The sequence below is a fragment of the Rhinolophus sinicus genome, chromosome 2 (assembly GCF_057876585.1).
Source record: "Rhinolophus sinicus isolate RSI-liver-muscle chromosome 2, RSI-T2T, whole genome shotgun sequence".
Taxonomy (NCBI): Eukaryota; Metazoa; Chordata; class Mammalia; order Chiroptera; family Rhinolophidae; genus Rhinolophus; species Rhinolophus sinicus.
In genome coordinates, this window is record NC_142502.1 from 178,093,210 (window position 1) to 178,112,645 (window position 19,436).

At 34.5% G+C, this 19,436-nt stretch overlaps 1 protein-coding gene across 12 annotated transcripts in view; it reads left to right on the top strand.

Moving 5' to 3' along the window:
- Positions 1–19,436, top strand: part of PUM2 (pumilio RNA binding family member 2) — an 89,949-nt gene that overhangs the window by 48,529 nt on the left and 21,984 nt on the right. For 8 of the 12 annotated variants that reach the window (XM_074331730.2, XM_019755551.3, XM_019755629.3 and 5 more), the window contains 3 exons: positions 6,786–6,929; positions 7,017–7,307; positions 11,534–11,770. In XM_074331730.2, coding sequence (XP_074187831.1) covers positions 6,786–6,929; positions 7,017–7,307; positions 11,534–11,770 — 672 coding nt within the window. The remainder of the gene's footprint in view (positions 1–6,785; positions 6,930–7,016; positions 7,308–11,533; positions 11,771–19,436) is intronic. The other 4 variants (XM_019755875.3, XM_019755800.3, XM_074331731.2 and 1 more) reach the window with 1 other exon arrangement.

Consider the following 19,436-nt stretch of genomic DNA (forward strand, 5'->3'; position numbering starts at 1 on the left):
CGTGTTCTATCTTAGTTGCAGTGGGGGGAGCCCACCATCCCTTACAGGACTCAAGGAGTTGAACCGTCAGCCTTGTGGTTGAGAGCCCACTGGCCCATGTGGGAATGGAACCAGCAGCCTTCGGAGTTAGGAGCATGGAACTCTAACCACCTGAGCCACCAGGCCGGCCCTCCACAGTACAACTTTTAGAAAGGGCCAACAAAATACATTTTGTGGAGCAGATTTTTATGAAACTAGATACAAAACTACTACTTTAATAATGGAAAGAGGAAAGTATTTTTCTTAAGCCAATAAAAACAGCACTTGTTAGGTTTTTAAAGTGAGATTTAAAGACTACATTTGAATATCAGTAGATAATGCGTCACTTCTTGTTCTACTCCTTCATTCACTCCACTCCTGAAGACTCTTTACTGAAATGTGAGGTCCAGTTTCCATTTAACACGTTGCGTACGGCGGGGTTTAAATCCCTCATACCCCTCTGTTCCGGCAGGTTTTTGAAAGAAACTACTTTAAAATGCACTCTTCTCTTTAAAGCGTAAATGCTTCTATGTCACTTATTATTTTTCTATGGAATTTTTTAGGATTTACTCACCTATGATGTTAGTAATCCCTCCTGGTGTGATACTGCAGAAAGCAGCTTCCTTTGTGCAGTGGGACACGGCAAAAATTGCATATGTACCGAGTTTCACTTCTCACTTTTTTTGATTCGCACACTTTACACACCCGTGTGTGATACTTTTTCTTTCCCCTTGCCACTATGGGCTCCAGATGATGCGTGGCCAAATCTCCCGAGAGCCTGGCCGGATTGTCTTCCTTGGGGGCCCGCTGCGTAGGCACTTTCACAGCTGGTTCCCTATCGCCACTAGTCTCACCTTCCTGTCTTGGCCTCTCACTGCTCTCTGCCCAACCTTTTGAAATTCTCGTTATGCGTCCTTAACGCATCGCTCAGAAAAAACGAAGATTCTCGTGCTCCGTGCGCAGCAACGTGTTAATTGTCGTTAAATACTCTATTTAGATCATTTAGGAAATGTTTTGAGTGTATTGAGAAAGATCCTGACTTACATGATTGAGGGTTTCTTTCATGTGTTAAGTGCTGGTAAATACTTCTCTGTGTTTTAAGGATTTCTATACCAATTACATTGATTTTGTTTTCTCTGAAATTCTAAGGTGTGAGTTTGTCATCTTGTCTTGTCTACCGGATAAAGAGAATATGTTAATACTGCTATTCCTGAAGTACAAACCGTAATAGAAAGGGGGCATTCTCATTATTTTCTTTTTTTTACCCCAGCTATATATACTGGCTTCACTCAAGCTACTGTTCTGGAGCCATTGTGGATTAGATGCCCTGACAAAAGCAGCCCTTTAAGAGTTGGACCGTGAAGCTGAAGTTGTAGGCACATGGAGGGACATGGAGACAGGGCTAAAAAGAACTGAGCCAGGCGTTTATGAAAGCCATGGCTAAGACTTCTCTGGGCTCCTGTTGGGTTTTAGCTACAGGTCAAAAGGGGAGAAGAGTTCTGGAGTACAACAGCCCTGCCATGATAGATTCAAGTAGGACCTTGATTTCAGAGAGTGCTTCTGGCCTATGTGTATTTGCTACTGTCCGTAACTATTGCTAACCTTTTTAGGCTCTTTGTGCTGGTCCTGTTATTCATTTCTTATAAATGCCTTTCTTTATATTCAGTTCATGTTCCTAAGAACATCAAGGTATTTTGCTGTTAATTTTATCAACTTTGGTCTTCTCAAAATTTATTTCTGTATTCACTTCTTCCCATTCTAAGAGCTCTTTATTGCTTCTTTTGTTGTTTTATTCAACAGTGAACTCTATGCTGGTGACCCTAAAAGAAAGCCACCTTTATACTATATTTGTCTAAAAACAATTGACTGTATGTTTAGAATGATAATATTAAAAACAGGTGCAACTTTTAGGGAAAAAACAGATTATTTTACGTAACCTTCTGAGCCACAACCTTTAGTCCCTTTATAAATATAAATGTTTAAAAACTATTCTCTTAAAAGAGGCCTTACTAGAATTAGTAACTTTTATGCCTAAGTGACTTGTTGAATGTCCAGATGATTCCCTCACTCTAAAACTTGCTCTAATGTGTTCTTTACTTCATTCTGCTCAGGACTAGGATGAAATAATTCTCACTTTTCCTGTTCAAATTGTTTCATAGTTCTAAAGCTTAATGTACTAATAGAAACACTAATTTGAGGAAATTGATGTTTCAACTCTTACATAGTCCTAACTTTTCCACCTTTTATTCTTTAGCTCTCATCCATCGCATCCCTGGTCCTCATACTATATTGATTATAGACTTTTAATCCTTCTGCTTGATCCTATATACCATCTGTTGTTCTTTAGTGTTGTATGTTCAGTCTTTTTTCCTCTGCCATCTCCTTCCCTACAAACACTCCTGATCTGCCTCATCCTAAAAACCTGTCTCTGCCGTGCTCCTCTCTTAGACTGCTTGTCAAAACTTTCATTCTACCCCACACTTCTTTTAAGCCCTGCCATGATTCTTTACAGTAGCTCTAATACTAACTCAATCACGATTATGTGCTCCTCTCCCCTGTCCTTATTTTTCTCAATTCTTTGTTGTATTTCACCCTATTGACTATATTCACCTCTCTGCAACTCCTCTCTACTGTCACTTCTGTGATATTTCACAAACTCCTGGCTTTCCTACCTTTCTCATTGCTTTTCACCAGTGAGTCTGCGAATAAATATTAGAATTAGAATTTGTTAAGGTTTTTGGATATAAAAATTAATTTAAAAACCTTCTGTTAACAGTATAATGTTTGAAAATGAAAGACTTTAAATATTATTTACAGTAGTAGCAAATATTTAGGAATAAATCTAGCCAAAAGTATGCATAATTTCTGTGGGAAACAGCTTTGTTTAGATATTAAAATACTTCTAAATAAACAGATACCGTTGGACAACTCAGTATTTTGAACATGTCAGTTCTCCCCGTATTAACTTGTAGTTTCAATGCATTTGCAATAAAAAATCGTAAAAGATTCTTTCTGTTATTTTGACAGCTCATAATAAAATTTAATGAAACCTCAATGGACCGAAATTAGCCAAAACATTCTTAAAGAAAAAATAAGTGTGAGGACTTCCTCTGTTCTGATTTAGAGTAATAATGCTTGCTTTAAAGCTGCACTTAAATTACTGCATGGGGATAAACATACCAGTGCAACAGAATAGACCCCCAAAAGTAAGATCCCCAGAAGAAATGGACACCTAATTAATAGCAAAGGAAACAGTACAAAGTAGTAGGAAAGAAGGACTTGTTTTATAAATAAAATGAAATATAGTTAGTTTACTCTTGAACAACACAGGGATTAGGTGTGTGACCATCTGTCCATTCAAAAGTCCCAAGTGTAACTTAAATCAGCCCTCCAGCATACATGATTCCCACCCGCGTATCGAAAATACCAAAAAAGTTGGTTGTTTGGGAAACAAAATGAAATTGAACCCTGCCCTACCTTGTGTTCTATAATCAACTCCATTTGGCCTTTAGACTTAAATGTGAAAAGTGGAATTTTTAAAACTATTAGAAGATAATACAATGAAATTGTGTTAGTGAAAGTAAAGGAAATAATAAATTTGACCCCATTACCTCAGAAGTTGCCATAAAGAGGATTGAAGGGCAGGCTAAGAGCAGAAGAAGATACTTGCAATACATTAAAACAGTGAAAGACTTGAACCCAGAATACATAAAGAATTATAAATCAATCAATAAGAAAAGGCAGCCCAATAGGAAAATGGGTGAAAGAGACTTGAACAGTTGTTTCCTAAGAGGAAATCCAAATGCCCAGTTAACATATGAAAAGATGCTCAACCTCCTTAGTTATGGAGAAAGAAAATTAAAACCACAACAAATACTAACGCAAATCTTCCAGATTGACCAAATATTTAAGTCTGACAACATCAAGTATTATTAGTTATGGAGCAGTAGGAACTCTAATACCAAGGTGGTAAGAGTATAAATTTGCACAACCACTTTGGAAGCAATTTGGCATTATTTACCGAAGTTGAAAATAATAAGCATACCGAATGACTCAGGGTGTCAACTCTGTGTAGATACATATGTTAGATTAGGGAAATATGTACACATACGCTCCAGGGTATATGTACAAAAATGTTTATAGCAGTACTGCTGGCAGTGGCCCCAAACGGAACAGTGTACAAGGTATGATTGAAAAATATGGTGAATGTTTAAGAAAATATTTACTACAGTAAAAGACACATTGCCATTAATCCCCCTCAAAATACTTCCCCTCACTCCAAACACACTTATCCCACACTTGCCATTTTCTGAAGTAGTGCTGGAAGTCCTTTTTCGTGAGTGTCTTTACTTTATCCTCCATTGTGACAATGTTCTGTGTCACACATTGCTTCTGGTACAGCAACTTCTGTCAAAAACATTACGGTATGTCTTCATCCACCATTTTCACCAGATCTGGTACCATGCAACTTCTGGCTCTTTCCCAAAGTCAGAATGACCACGCAAGGTAAACATTTTGAATTGATTCAGGACATTGAAGCAGCCACAACAGGGCAGCTAAAGACACGAAAGAACTTCCAGAACTGCTTCAGAAAGTGGCAAGAATGATGGGATAAGTGTGTTCAAAGCGAGAGGGATTAATGGCAGTGTGTCTTGTACTGTAATAACTTTTAAACATTCACCATGTTTTTTGACCACACCTCGTAAATATTGAACAGATGCATTTTGGTGTTCATCCAGTGAGGTCCTGTAGTAATAGAACTGGAAACTAGAAAAATCTACATACAACCATATGCATGAAGCATACATAAAACATTTTAAATAATCCAAGCCAAATGATTTTTAGAAGGAGGTATTTATGGGTAGTGAAATAGTGTGTAACTCTAAGGGAAAGAAGATTGTGGTAGAGCAGGAACATAGAGGTAGAGTACGGGCAGTTTTCTCTGTCTTGACTTGGATGGTGGTTATACTTATTTGTTACAGTCATTATACTTTTTTGTACGCTGTTTCATAGTAACAAATTTTTACACACAAAACTCATGCTCTGCTAGTACGTTTTCTGGTTAAGAAAAAAATTACTCTGTTAAGAAAAAAATTACTCTCAATAACCCTTTTCTCTAGCTTCCCTCTGGTCCCTTTTGCAACAAAACTCCTCAAAAGCATTGTCTATACTTGTTGTGGTTCTTCCATTCTTTACTGAACTTGTCAGTTATGCTTTCTTCTCTTACTGGAATGACGTCCTGTGATGCTAACTCCATTGGTGGGTTCTCAACTCCTAATGGCTTTTAGCAGCATTTGACATTGTTGATCACTCAATCTTCACTGAAATTCTTTTTTATTTGATCTTAAAGAGACCACGTTGTTCCAATTTTCTTTCTTCCTTCCTGGCTATTCCTTCTAAGTCTCTTCCCTGGATCCTCCTCGCTCCAACTTCTTAATATGAAGTAAGCACCCTCAGTTTATAGACTCCCTTTTTATTTTCTTAGTGACTTCATCCTGTCAACCATCTTTATGGTGACAACTCCCAGATTTGTAACTCCAGCCTGGACCTCTCTCCTAGACTTTAGAGTTGTGTATCCTATTTGACATATCCAGTTGGATACCTAATAATCATCTCAAATTTATCACTCCATGAGTTCATTCCATAAGGCAAGGGCTTGGAAGCTCTGCGTTCCCTCCTAGGTTTTGCCCTATGCATCTCTTCATTTGGCTGGTCCTCCTATTTTATGTCCATTAAAATAAAGCTAATTGTAAAACAATTACTGTTACTTAATTAAAAACCTTTGCACATGAAAGTGTTGGTCTTAGCGTTTAAACTTAAAAGTATCAAAGGTTGCCAGCACGTTTTTGTAAATGGTTAGACTATTGAGCCTGAATCCTTGTTCACTGTTTAAGGCAGCCTTTTCCAACCTGAGTTCTGGGAGAGAACTAAGCCCTATTGCCTTAAAGTGTCCCACTATATGTAGTTAACTTCTCTCCCATGAATCTGCGGTGGTACTCATTATGTACCATTCTTCGGAGAATTGGCAAAATAGTCACTTTACTGTTCAAAATAGTCATTTTCTGTTCTGTGGTTCAGATGAGGAATCCCCACTGAGAAAGACTGCCAAGAACTAAACACTCTCCTATAGTTCAGAATAATGCAGATTGTCACTTGCCTTGTGTTCAGAGCTATAAAAAAAAATAACGTCTGCATGATTTTTATTCAAACTCTAGCTTGAAAACCTTTATAAATAGACTGTTACCTTATGATTTTATGGTATCTGTTTTATATAATGATTCAAGTTTTTAAAGGGATACCTACAAAGGAAAATCTAAGGGAATGCTGCTAATGAGTCACTTGGTTTAGAACTTAATTAAAATTGCACAATAAACATTTCTTTATAATGTTCTATCTTACTTCCCTTCGTCTTTCTATCCATCCTTCTCTCAGAACTGACTAAATGGAAATGTTTTTTTAATACCAGCTCTTGTTAGCTTATAATTTGTTTATCAGGGAAGATAAGATACTTGGTCATTTTGTGGTCCGTAAGTGAAAGGCGTCTCTGTTAAAATGTACTCTCTATTACCTTTTCATGTATTTAGTAATACCTTCTCAAATGTGTTTGCTTTTCATACGGTAACTATTAATATTTACGGGTTTTATATTAATAGTATACAATAGCTGTGTTTTCTGATTGATAAAAACACAAATGCAGGGGAAAATAAACTGCGTATTTTCTATAATAAATGTTTTCATTAGTAAACATTTATTTTAATATTATCCAGGCTATCAAGTACTAGCTCCAACTGCCTATTATGATCAGACTGGTGCCTTAGTGGTTGGCCCCGGAGCAAGAACTGGCCTAGGAGCTCCAGTTCGATTAATGGCTCCAACACCTGTTTTAATTAGTTCAGCAGCAGCACAAGCTGGTAAGTGTAACTGGTATTTGAGATATTTCAAAGATAGAGAATCATTTTCTGAGTAGTTTTCAGAATTATCTGAAATTTATTTTGCAGCAGCGGCAGCAGCAGCAGGAGGAACTGCAAATAGTCTTACAGGCAGCACAAATGGTCTATTTCGGCCAATTGGCACTCAGCCACCACAGCAGCAACAGCAGCAGCAGCAGCCAAGCAGTAATCTGCAGTCTAATTCATTTTACGGGAGCACGTCTTTGACTAATAGCTCCCAGAGCAGTTCTTTATTTTCTCACGGACCTGGCCAACCTGGAAGTACATCTCTTGGCTTTGGAAGCAGTAGCTCTTTGGGTGCTGCTATAGGCTCAGCCCTCAGTGGATTTGGTTCATCAGGTAAGTTTCTTTTTAAGATAAGTGTATTCTGCTAAGTGGAAATGAGGTATATATATATATATATGTTTTTAATATTAAGATAGGCAATAATAAATAGCTTAGGCAATAATAAATAGTGTAGAAAGGACAAGATTAAAATACTGGCTTACTGGTTTAATTTTGTAGAAGAAAAATTGTTGCCTCCCACAAATCTTTAAACATCTATGAATGTTGAACTCATTTCAAGCAGCCTATCCTTTTCTCGAATACACATTTTCTCCTGGCTTTAAGAATTGTATTATTGTAATTTTTGTTTTAGTAAGGTTTGTTTGGAGCAATATATTTTATGCTAATTACTAGCGCTTCCTTATTCTCTACATAATATTAATGTTTGAGGAAGTAAATATTTTTGCCATCTTAAATTTCTGGTGTTTTAAAATCATAATTTATGTACTTATCAGAGGGTTTATTCTTACTAAATGCTAGTGGTTCATTATGGTCTTTTTTATTTGGTATAATATATAAAAATAAAATATAATGAAATGTTCTAAACAGAGCCCCTAAGAAACTACCAGCATGCTTATCTTTAATTTAGATTAAATAATTTAGCCTTTATCACCAAAGATTGATTTAAAAGGATGTTTTTTTCCCCACATCCTAGTTTTATATATAATACTTAAGTAATCCAAATGTTAAATAGCTTCACAAATAGTGCACCCACACAAACTGACTTTGTAACTGAGGAAGAACTAAGTGAAATCAGAGGAGGCCACTGTAGACAACAGCTTGTATTATTCTCTGAGGTTTTCACAGCAGTCAGGAAACATTAGGGGAAAAACGGCTTACCCTCGTTCTTTGGTACAATTGGCAGCCTTTTCTTCATGAAGGGCAGGGCTAGGAAAATCTCTGAATGGACGACTCAAGAGATTTTCTATTTCTGTAATGTCCTGGAGTCTTTAATATCTGCTTCTCATCTATTTTCCTACCACATTAAGTTATTCTCTGGTGTGGAAAATGGCAAAACTAACATAGGTTGTTATTAATATGCTCGCCAGTTTTCTAAGGAAATGTCTTCTAAACATTTAATATTTATAAGAGGACTGGTCTAGAATAGCTATAAACTTTAGATGCAGAATGCTTTTTTGTTATAATGAAATGCAATAGGGAAATACCATACTTGCCTACCAAAATTACCTAAAGGATGGACACAAAACTTCTAAGGGAAAAATCTAGTGAACATAGAGACTGTTCAGTCTTTTTTATTTAATTTTCCTACTTGCATTTTTCCCATTCCTTTCGGAGTTTAGTATTTTTATCTCCAGTCCAAGAACTCCCATAAGACTCATTTTTTGTTTCTAACACTATTAACAAGCATTTTCCCCAAATCCTAAATATGCTGAAAAAAATCAAAGAACATATAACCTGAAAAAAAAAAAAACGAAAAACTTTGTGGAAATAGTGTCTGAACTATAGATTATAGACCCTAAATAATCCAGGGGGGTGAAAAAGAGCTTTGATAAACCTTGTGTTCTCTTTTCTAATAAAATATGTCACTGATGATCTGGTGTAGATTTCTAGGCCCGCTTACCCAATTCTTTGAAATTCCCATTTGTCTTAGTTTTGAAGAGCTTTTCCCCGCATTCAGGAACTGATTGGCATGAACATTTTGTTTTCTACAAATGTCCCCTGTACATGCCTCTTTCCCCAAAACTCATCTTCTTCATGCCTCCCTTATTTAGAAGCATTGCTTACTCAATTCTGATTTCCAGTCTGGGGTACCTCTGTTTCACCTCGCTTCAGAGGATATTAACAGTTGCCAGCCCTGAATGCCAGTAAATAGTCGATCATCTTCTACCTCCTCTTGGACATTTTGTGAGAATTCATTCAAGTGCTACACGTATGTACTCTTTCAACAAATCTGCCATTGCCGTTTCACATTCTGGCAGTTCCATGCCTATAAGAAATCTAAGTGTACTGTGGTGATGTGCACATTTACACACACAGTTATATACACAGTCATCCTCTCACCTATATCATGAAATTATTAATGCTTAACAGTGTTAAATACCCTAGTTTATAACACACTGGACTAGGAAGCTTAGCCATTGTATATAGTAATTAAGTCATCCTGTCATGGTGACCCCATTATTTAGAAAGTGCTGTTACAATTAAAAGTTTGTAATTTAACATTTTATACACAGTTGACAAATGATTAGTGACTCCATTGTCTGTCTAGCTTCTTAGTTATTTTAGATAGACTTCGTTTCATATTTCATAGTCATACTGTTGCAAATAATTTAGACATATAGTAAAATTTAAGGAGCCAGTTTGTTTATGTAAAAGTAAAGCTATTTCTGAATTACTTTTAAATGTTTGGCTTGGCTTTTCCTTTTTTTTGGAGGAAAATAACATTGCATGTGTGAAAACTATGGTTTATTTGCCAGGAAAATGATAGTGCTACTGCTCTCATTCCAGAGCTGTTGTCTTTTTCTCTGTCAGTTAAATTATATCTTTAATAAATAGTCCTTAAAATGTAGCCATGTCTCAGAAACTCACTTTGACAGTGTCCTTTTAAATTAGCGTAGTTAATGTCGCATACATTGACAATTTTGCCAGAACCAACGCAAGAGCAGCTATTTACTACATTAGTGTCTATATTTGTTTTTGCTATTAAAATGCACATAGTTACGTAGTATTTCCCTATTATAGGATTTCTTAAGATGAAAAATTTTCAATAAAACATGATCAGTCTTTCAAAAACTGCACTGGCTGGTATAAAAGGTTGAATAGTGTTACAATATTTTGCCTAATACAGTAGCGTGAGCCTGGTATTTTTCCTTTATAGAATTTTGAATTTGGCAAAAACCAATGCGATTAAGTTTCCTATCTATATTATAAGCTTAACTTGGTCTACCCATCATGTGCTCTGCTTAATTTTTCTCTCTAATCCATACCCTATGGCCTACTTAAAATTGACTTGCAATTAGAAAACCAAGACCTAATAGAAATCTAAAATTATTTTGAAACAAATCTCCATATTGGTCCGAATATACAACATGTCCTTTAAAACGTGGCAGGTTAAGAAAACTAATATGAAATTCCCTTAGATGTAAAAGGCATTTGGTTTTAAAAGGCAGTGTTTAGAAATAGGGAAGAAGTGTACTTGGAAATATGAACTCTAAATGAGACTTCAGAATTGGGAGTTTGGGACAACTCTTTTAAACACTTGGTAAAGAATTTGATTATCCAGATGTGTGTTAACAGCCAGATGTTGGATTGCTCTTCTGAGCATGCATGTGCATAGCTACATGGTAATGTGATACTATTATTGTTTTATGGTTTTGTGGAGTACAAAAGAAAAAAGAGACTAGAAAGTTAATAGTTGAATTTGGAATGAAGTAAAAAGAATTCAGTATGTAGTACAATAAGGGATGTGATGTAAAATAATTATAATCTTAAAAAAGGCTGATCAGTCTTCATTCTTGAGTAAGGGTCTAATGAGGCCAGTAATAAAAATCTTAGGAATGGAAGACCCTGAGGGGTAAGTGAAAGCTTGCTTTTGGTGTGATAATAGTAATGAGAGCTATTTTCTAAAAAAAAGTTGTGTGTTTTTTTCACATATATTTTGTAATTTAGTTGTTGAAGGATAAAAAGGATGTATAGTGTGAAAAGTACTGAGGAATAAGCTGCCATCTATGTATTTCACAACTGACTAATATTCGGGCCAATATGGGCTTATAAGTACTACTGTATGGTTTGAACACAAGGTAGAAGCCAAATGTGAAGGGTGAGGGAAACTTATCAATATCCTATTTATCAATATAATCTTTCCTTGGCATAGAGTTGAAGTCTAAGAAACTGGTTCCAGAGATTAGGACACTACCAAAATTTAACCTTGTTGGAATTTACTCTCTAGCATATCGTAAAGCAGACAACTTATGATTCCAGGGTTTATAAATCATACCAGGGTATTAAAGCACAGTAATCATATGTGTCAGTGGTAAATATGTGTGGAATAATGAACATATGACTGCTCTGTTAAGTATTTGGTTACTTTATTGGGGTGCATTTATACCCTTTTATGATTAGTAAGTTAGTATATATAGTTATCACAGTAATTATCTTCTCCATAATGTTTCTAAAAATAATTATTGTGATCACTTCTGTTATTTCCCAGCAAGAGTTGGGGATAGGTTTCATTCAGTTAACACTGTATGTAATTAGGGTTTTTTTTATTTCTTCTTCAGTTGGCAGTTCTGCAAGTAGTAGTGCCACAAGGAGAGAGTCTCTATCTACTAGCTCTGACTTGTACAAAAGATCTAGTAGCAGCCTAGCAGCCATAGGGCAACCATTTTACAATAGTCTGGGATTTTCCTCCTCTCCAAGTCCAATAGGCATGCCTCTGCCAAGCCAAACTCCAGGACATTCACTTACGCCACCGCCATCACTTTCATCACATGGATCCTCATCCAGTTTGCATTTAGGTAAAAAAAACAACCAAAACCCTTTTTATTTGTATGTGTACATGTAAGTGTGTTTGTGTGTGTGTTTATAATATATGTAAAATATTTAATGTTGGATAAAACATGCCAAATTGCTTTTGCTTTTAGATATTAGCCTTTTGAAAAAGTTCTACTGTTGTGAAAATTTAAAGTGAGGGTCTAATGTACATACAGTAAGGTAAAGACCCCTATTGTATCTTATGTTCCTTTTATGAAATACAGCGGTGTGTTTTTTCTTGTCTGTGCTTTTGATTTGTGTGTGTTTTAGATCATCTGAAAAGTCAACTATACATGATAGTGAAAGAAATTGCACTATCAAAAGTTTTTCCACACCAAAAGGGAAACATTAATCACATATTTATCTAACTTTAAATAATTTAGTTTAGTACAATGGTGTTAGCTTTGGCCTTTGAATGCCTGCCCAATTTATCAAAAGATTATAAATTTAGTATGTTTGTGAGTTAGAGAATCTTAAGGGTTTGGTCCATATATTTTATTTTTAAATATGCTGTTTAAGAAAAAAAATGGTTTAGGCTTGTACCCTTGAACTTGGAGCATTTAAAAACTTTGTTTATGTCTGAATATTAAAATTGCCCCCACCCTAAGATTTTTGAATTAGTGATTATCTTTTTCCCTCTCCGGAGAGCATTCATGTAGTTAACAGTATATTTTGAAGGCTTTTGGATATCAGAGGCTGTGTGTGAATCCCTGAAAGTATTTTATTAAAATTAGATTTTAGATTTTTGTAATTCTAGTTACCTCAACTAAAACTAAAAGAGTGGGATTCTGTTGCTGATTTCTGTGTGCTTGGAAAGATTTAAATCAGCTTGCTATTTAAAAAGTAATGTTACTATTGTAAGCAGATACAAGTTAGTAATTCTGTTTGACCTCCTCTCCCCCCATCATAAGGGTATAGCTATATTTTCCTAAACCTCAGTATTCAGTAAATGTCCATGTAACAAAGGTATCTTTTGCAGTAATTGTCATTTAGAATTATGTCATTGCAAAGTGGGCTAGATTCCTTTTTTAACGACTGGTCCTCCACCCCAAATTCTGGGCATTTCCTCTTTTAGGTATATTGAATATATATAACCAATTAATTTATTCAGGTGGGGTCCTATGATCTGCTTTGCAGCAGTATTTGTGTAAACTTAGCAGTTTTTAGTCTAGCACCTTCCTTCATTGATCGTCTTTTCTCAGTGCAGGAGCCACTCGATTTCTATTGTTTCTGTTCAGACCTACTTCCACCACCCCCATATAAGACATGCCTCTGAAACTTTGAATTGGACACAAACATTTGAAACATAACAAACCTAAGAATAGACCTTTCATAATAGTTTTATGTTTTATTTGTTAAGATTATATTTGTCATGTCTTGTCATTTTTTCATAGGTAAGTTTGAGATCAGATTCCTGTCAGTTGTTACTGCTTTTGTTGTGTTTCAGAGCCTGTATAAATGGCATTAATTATTCTACATATATTGCTTAGAAATTGGATTATAAATGACTATATATGTGTGTGTGCGTATATATATATATGTATACATACATATATATAGATATATATATATATATGCAGTGTTAGACTATGAAGAATCCATCTGTGTAGATACTTAAGGAAGGAATTCTAGTCAGTTATGAGAAATAATCATCACTTGGGCCAGCAGTTCTACATTATCCTCATATCTTTGTACCCATAGTTAAACTCTTTAGTTTAGCTTCAGCTTGAAACCTGGTATGTCAGTGCATCTCTGGTTGGAATTATCTGTAGATTATTTTCTTTTGTGATCTCTAGTTTCCTTTAGCTTCAATTGTAGTATAACTGGCAGTGTTAGTGACAAGGCATAGATCCTGCTGAGTTGAAAATAATTTAGTAAATTTCATAAATTTGCTCTTTGTATAGTGTTCATGGAAATAATCCTTTGCTTTCCTATGATTCAATCATGATGCAAGATACATGCTCTTATCTAAAAAAATGTTTTAAATCGTATATCCTTGAAGTAGATTTCTTGGTGAATCAAGTTATCAAGGTTATGATTTATAAAATACCTATGGAGATGAATTTGCATATCCATTTAAAAAATAATTTTACTGAGCTCACAGAGGAGTACAATATCATGAGAGAGAGATAAGTTCTCAGTTTCGTTGGAATTAGTTCCAACTTATTTTCTTGTGAGATTTAAGATATGTAATCATAGTTATTGATAGGCCTTGATATCTACATTCTGAAGTATTGGATAAAATGTATTAACTTTTTTTTTCCTACCAGTTTTCCGTTTGCTCATGCTACTTATTTGATTCACAGAAAAAGCCTAATTGCAACATTGCTTGCTTCTGGCTTTCCAAAAAAGGTGTTTCATTTTTAAAATAGTTATTTGATTAACATAAGTAATTTTAGAAGAATGAGTAGTAGTCCCTTTTTAATTAAAGAACAAATGTTTCAGTTGATAGGTTTTGATTTTTTAATTTTTGTAAACTCTAATTTTTTGTTAGGATTTGCAATCTTGTTTTAATATATTGAAGTCAGGAACATGAAAAAATAATTTTATTCTTCCATTTTCTTGTATGAAATGTCTAAAAGAGATGCCCTTTTTTAAAAGCAATTATAACCACAATATTATTATCATACCTTTTAAAATTAATGATTTCTCATTACTGTAACGTACCTGTTTGACTCAAATGTCTTTTCACAGTTGTGTTGTTTGAATCAAGGTCCAGATAAGGTCCATACATGGCATTTGTTTGACAATATCTTTTAATAGGAAACTATTTCCCCTTCGTCTTTTTTTTTCTTTCCACGTATTTGTTGAAGAAACTTTGTCCTGTTGAATTTCCCACATTCTTGATTTTGCTTATTGCTTCTTCATGGTAATGTTTTACATGTTCCTCTGTTTTCTGTATTTTCTGTAAAATGGAATTAAAATCTAGAGGCTTGGTCTGGTTGGTGTTTGGTTTGTTGTTTTCAGCAAGATGTGGTTCTGAAAAAAAAAAAAAAAAAAAAAAAAAAAAAAAAAAAAGATGTGGTTCTGTACTTTCTGTTGCACCTTATCAGGAGCCATGTTTCTGGTTGTCTCCATTGTAAGGTTGTCAGATAGGTCATTGCCTAAATATTTCTTCAAAGGTTGCAGAACGGTGATGATACTCTTCTGTCATTCCTTCTGAATTTATTAGTTGGAACTTTTCTATAAAAAAGAACTTTTGCTCATCAATTGTGAGGTTACCCTGAAACATAGTTCATATAGAAGTTAGGATAATGGCTTGATTTCTTTCCTTTATGTTCTGTGAGACTGAATTGATGCCCTAGCAACTTCTAAAGGTGACTCATGTTTTTAAAATCATCATTGTTACCTGTAAATTGATGGATTTTAGGATAGTTGATATGTTTCATTTCATTGCAGTCTGAGAGACATCAATTTTATACCTTTTTTTAATTGTAAAATTTTTCTATGTCCATTTGGAGAGCCCCTGCAGATTGGCTGCCATCTTGACTTCAACTCTTTAAAAGCAGCACTTAAATTACTGGGGGTAAGAGAAACAGGTGTGAAAAGAACAAGGCAAGGACTTGAATGGTTTTTGTCTTGAAATGCAAAGAACAGCGTCAGATTTTGAGCATCAGGTTCATCATTGAATACTAAGTGAATTGTTTTCTCATGTTACATTGATCTGTAGAGATGGAAAAATATCTTCCACCTGCAGTTGTTTCTTTAATCATTCTCTCTGATACAAGTCAGCATCTTATTTCAGGATACTTCGCTCCCTGTAAAAGAATATTAAATATTTCCAGAATTGTTTTATTCTTCTACCTGGAGCTAGCTAACTCTTTCTTTCATTGTTTCCTTTCTTTTTCTTCTTTTAGTAAACCTTTAAAATACATTAGTGATTTCTGATTTATTCTGCTCTTTATACTCATGGTAATTAGATATGGAACTTACTGTGTATAAAGCAGTATTCTGTATTTTTAACTTAGGACATATCAAACTAACGGATTTTTCTCTTGTACTTTTTCAATTTTGAACTGTTTTTTTTTTTTCCTAAAAGGTTACCAAAAAGTAATGCAAGCTTTGAACTTGGTGAAATTAGTTTATTGAAAGGTGGCTATCAGTGCTGAGGATTCATTAATGTCATATATTCAGTAATCAAATAGTACTTTAGCTTGCTATGGATTCGGAATCTTTTTCTCTGAATCACAGCAAGTTTTATATTAAGTATAGGCAGGATAACAGTAAGTTTTAGGATCACTTTTTCCTGTTAAGTAGTAGTTACATGTGTTAAAATTGCTGACCTTCGGCAGATTTAGTCAGATGCTTCTCAGAGTGAAATGTTTAAGAATCAAAACAAGTATGGTCAAATTGGTTGTAAGGCTATATGTCCAGTTTTTCTGAGTTTCATATATGGTCCTTAGAGCAGAAAACTGTATAATTTTTTGAAGCTTTCATTGAAGGTACTATTATCCTTTAAGTAATAAATTCCGTATAACTAAATAGCATGTGATAGTTTCTAAAGCACCTTCACGTTCATCATTTCATTTCATCCTAATTGTTAACGTAAACTGGCTGAGTGATATGCCCATTAAAGATGAGAAAATTATAGGTCATATGAGCCCAAGAGACTTGCCAATACAAGTGACAGAATTGAGGCTAGAACACAGTTCTGACTCCCGATACTGTCCTTGCTTTCTGTTAGTGCTATTCTGTAATGAACTGAACAATTTTACAAAGTGTATAATAGCAGTATTCTAATCAGCCTCTCAGAAACTGTTTATCTCACAATGGCATAGGTTATGTTTTTTAAAGTTGTATTTAAGATTACCAGACTTCCAGATCCGTTTCTCAATTTGTTATTCTTGAGATTTATAGAAAAGTTCTTGTCCAGACTCTTTTTTTTTTTTTTTAAGGAAGGCACAACTCACAGTGGCCAATGCAGGAATCGAACCAGCAACCTTGGTGTTATTAACACCACACTCTAACCAACTGAGTTAACCAGCCACCTCTGTCTAGACATTTTTAAAGTCCAGATATATTATCTACTCCATGAAATCAGAAGGTGTTAATCATAAGACAGGCGTCTCAGGGATTGTCTATAGGACAGCATATCCAGCCTTCAACAGAATATCATTTACAGGTTTTCGTGGTGGTGTAAATTTAAGCTCTGCTTCAATGCTTTGTTGTGTCTAAGTCATTTATTGATGAATATGAAATATGTTGTGAAGAATTTCTAAAATTACTGTATGGAAGGGTTTGTTTTATGTTTTGTTTTGTACACAAATTTATTGATCTTAGTTCTACTTTGGGGTCACAATGATTAATTTTCACTCTTACAGTTTACTCATTCTTTAATGACATCTGTGATTTTGTGGTTCTAATGACTGAGAATGTTTTCACCAGTTAATTCAGTTAAACTAATCTCAGGACTAGAAAATACTTGATAATCTGATTCAGTAGTTCAGAATCACTTGCGGTGCTTGTTTAAAATACCTAGTATGAGGTGGTGAACAATTTGGAAATGTGTGGCAACAGTTTTTGCTTGTCACAAAGATTGTGGGATTCTATTGACATTAAAGAGTCTATTAATACTTAGCAGCCAGATACAAACTTTTCATAGCAGAAAAAGTATTAGCTCACTGAAATTTCTAGTAGCACCCACATAGAGACACCTTGGAAAGAAATAATTCATAATTTACTCTAGTTAACGCTTTTAACTCAATTCCTGGATCCCTTGTGTGTTCATAGGAGCCTTTGACCTTGTCCCTCATCATTTCCCTAACGCGTTTTTTTTTCCCTCCTACCTACTTTACTTCCATTGACCTGAACTCTGCTTGCCATCAAATATTTTAAATTTTTGAGGAAAAGCTTACAGGATGAAAGAAAATAGAACAGTCTGATCTTTTTTTGTATGTTTTTAAAGCTTTTTTCCCTTGATGCATATTTTGTAAATCAAAGCTTGTTCTTTCTTTAATTTTTCTGACTAATTTTGTGTATCATTACTTACTGTCATTTTATAGCTTTCCCTTTTATTCATTGTTCCTACCTTTCTTTCACATTTATATTTCAGCTCCTCACTCAGTTGTTTTTCTACCTTTGTCTTCTTAGTGAGATAACAAATAATGTGCCTTAAAAATTCTTTTAATCTACCAAGAATTCAGCTAGAATTTACATCATTGCACTATTGTTACAGTAAGTAATGTACATTAAGTAAACATAGGACCAAATAGCTCCTAAAATATAAGCAGATGTTTCATGAGAGATTTGCAGCTTTAGCGAAATAACCTTTAAAAATGAAAGCAGCATGTTTCTCGTGGGGTAACATTCAAAATTGACTTGTATCTTACATGTTGAGAATATTTTCAACATATGCAAGGCTTTTTTTTTGTATAATGTACCCAGAAATAAGTCCAGTAGAGGAAGGGCAAGATCTTTACACTGTGAGCTATAAAATATAAAACACTGACAGGTTAAAGAAGACAAATAGAAAGACATACCATGATGGTGGGTTGAAAGACTCAGTACTATAAAGATACCAACTTTCTTCTGGATTTAGCAAAATCTCAATAAGAATTTTTTTTAGGCTTTTTAAAGATATTGACAGGCTGATTTGAACAGTAAATGGAAAAACAGCTAAAAATGGTCAACACAGTCTTGAAGGTATTATATAGTCAGAGAATGTAATAACTTAGTATAAAGCTACAGTAATTAAAATTGTGGTGTTGGCACAAGGATAGGTAAACAGACCAGTGGAATAGAATGAACTTCCAGAAATAGACCTGCTCATTTAGTTACCTGATTTGTGGCCAAGGTGCCACTCTTGTATATTTCGGAAGGGTGGTCTTCTCAGTGAGTTGGACTGGAGCAATTGAGTATCCAAACGAGAGAAGTGAACTTTGACTCCTCTTTTATATTACATGCATACACACAGACGCCCACAAACACAATTTTTATTCTTAAATTAAGTAACTTGCGTAATAGTCATGAAGTTACTAAGGAACAAAAATATTGAGGCCAGGTCCATCTGACTTGTTCTAAGATATAACACTACTTCTCGAAGAATGCTTTTCATTTCTGTCTCATGTCTATCTGATGTCAGTATATTGGCATCGTAATGGTTTATCACTTGCTAACAATTGATCTTTAATCCAAATTAAATATCTTTTACCTCAAGGGTCTCTTAAAATATTCTTTTACTAATTTTTAAATTAAAACTGATCAGATAAAGACCTTGTTTATGTTTTTAAAAATAGCATAGTATAGTAAGCTTAATATACAGAGGGTGCCAAAAAATGTATACACATTTTAAGAAAGAAAAAAAACTTATTAAAATTATGCTAATGGTAACCACTTTGAGCACCTTTTGTAATTGCAGAAGTCAGACGTGACTTGTATTCATCTTTTGCTATTGGTATATATTGAGTATTAACATTTTAATATAGTTTTTTCCTTTCTTAAAATGTGTATACATTTTTTTGGCACCCTCTGTTTATTGATACTAATCCTTATTTTATGTTTATCTTTTGTGTGTAGTTTTATTGGCCTCCATTTCAGAATTTTTGTGTCTGATCAGAATTTTTGCTATAAAGTTATTCAACAAATATTGAATTACTTACATGGCAGACTCTCTGCTTGACAGGAGAGCCATTGAGGGAAAAAACCACCATT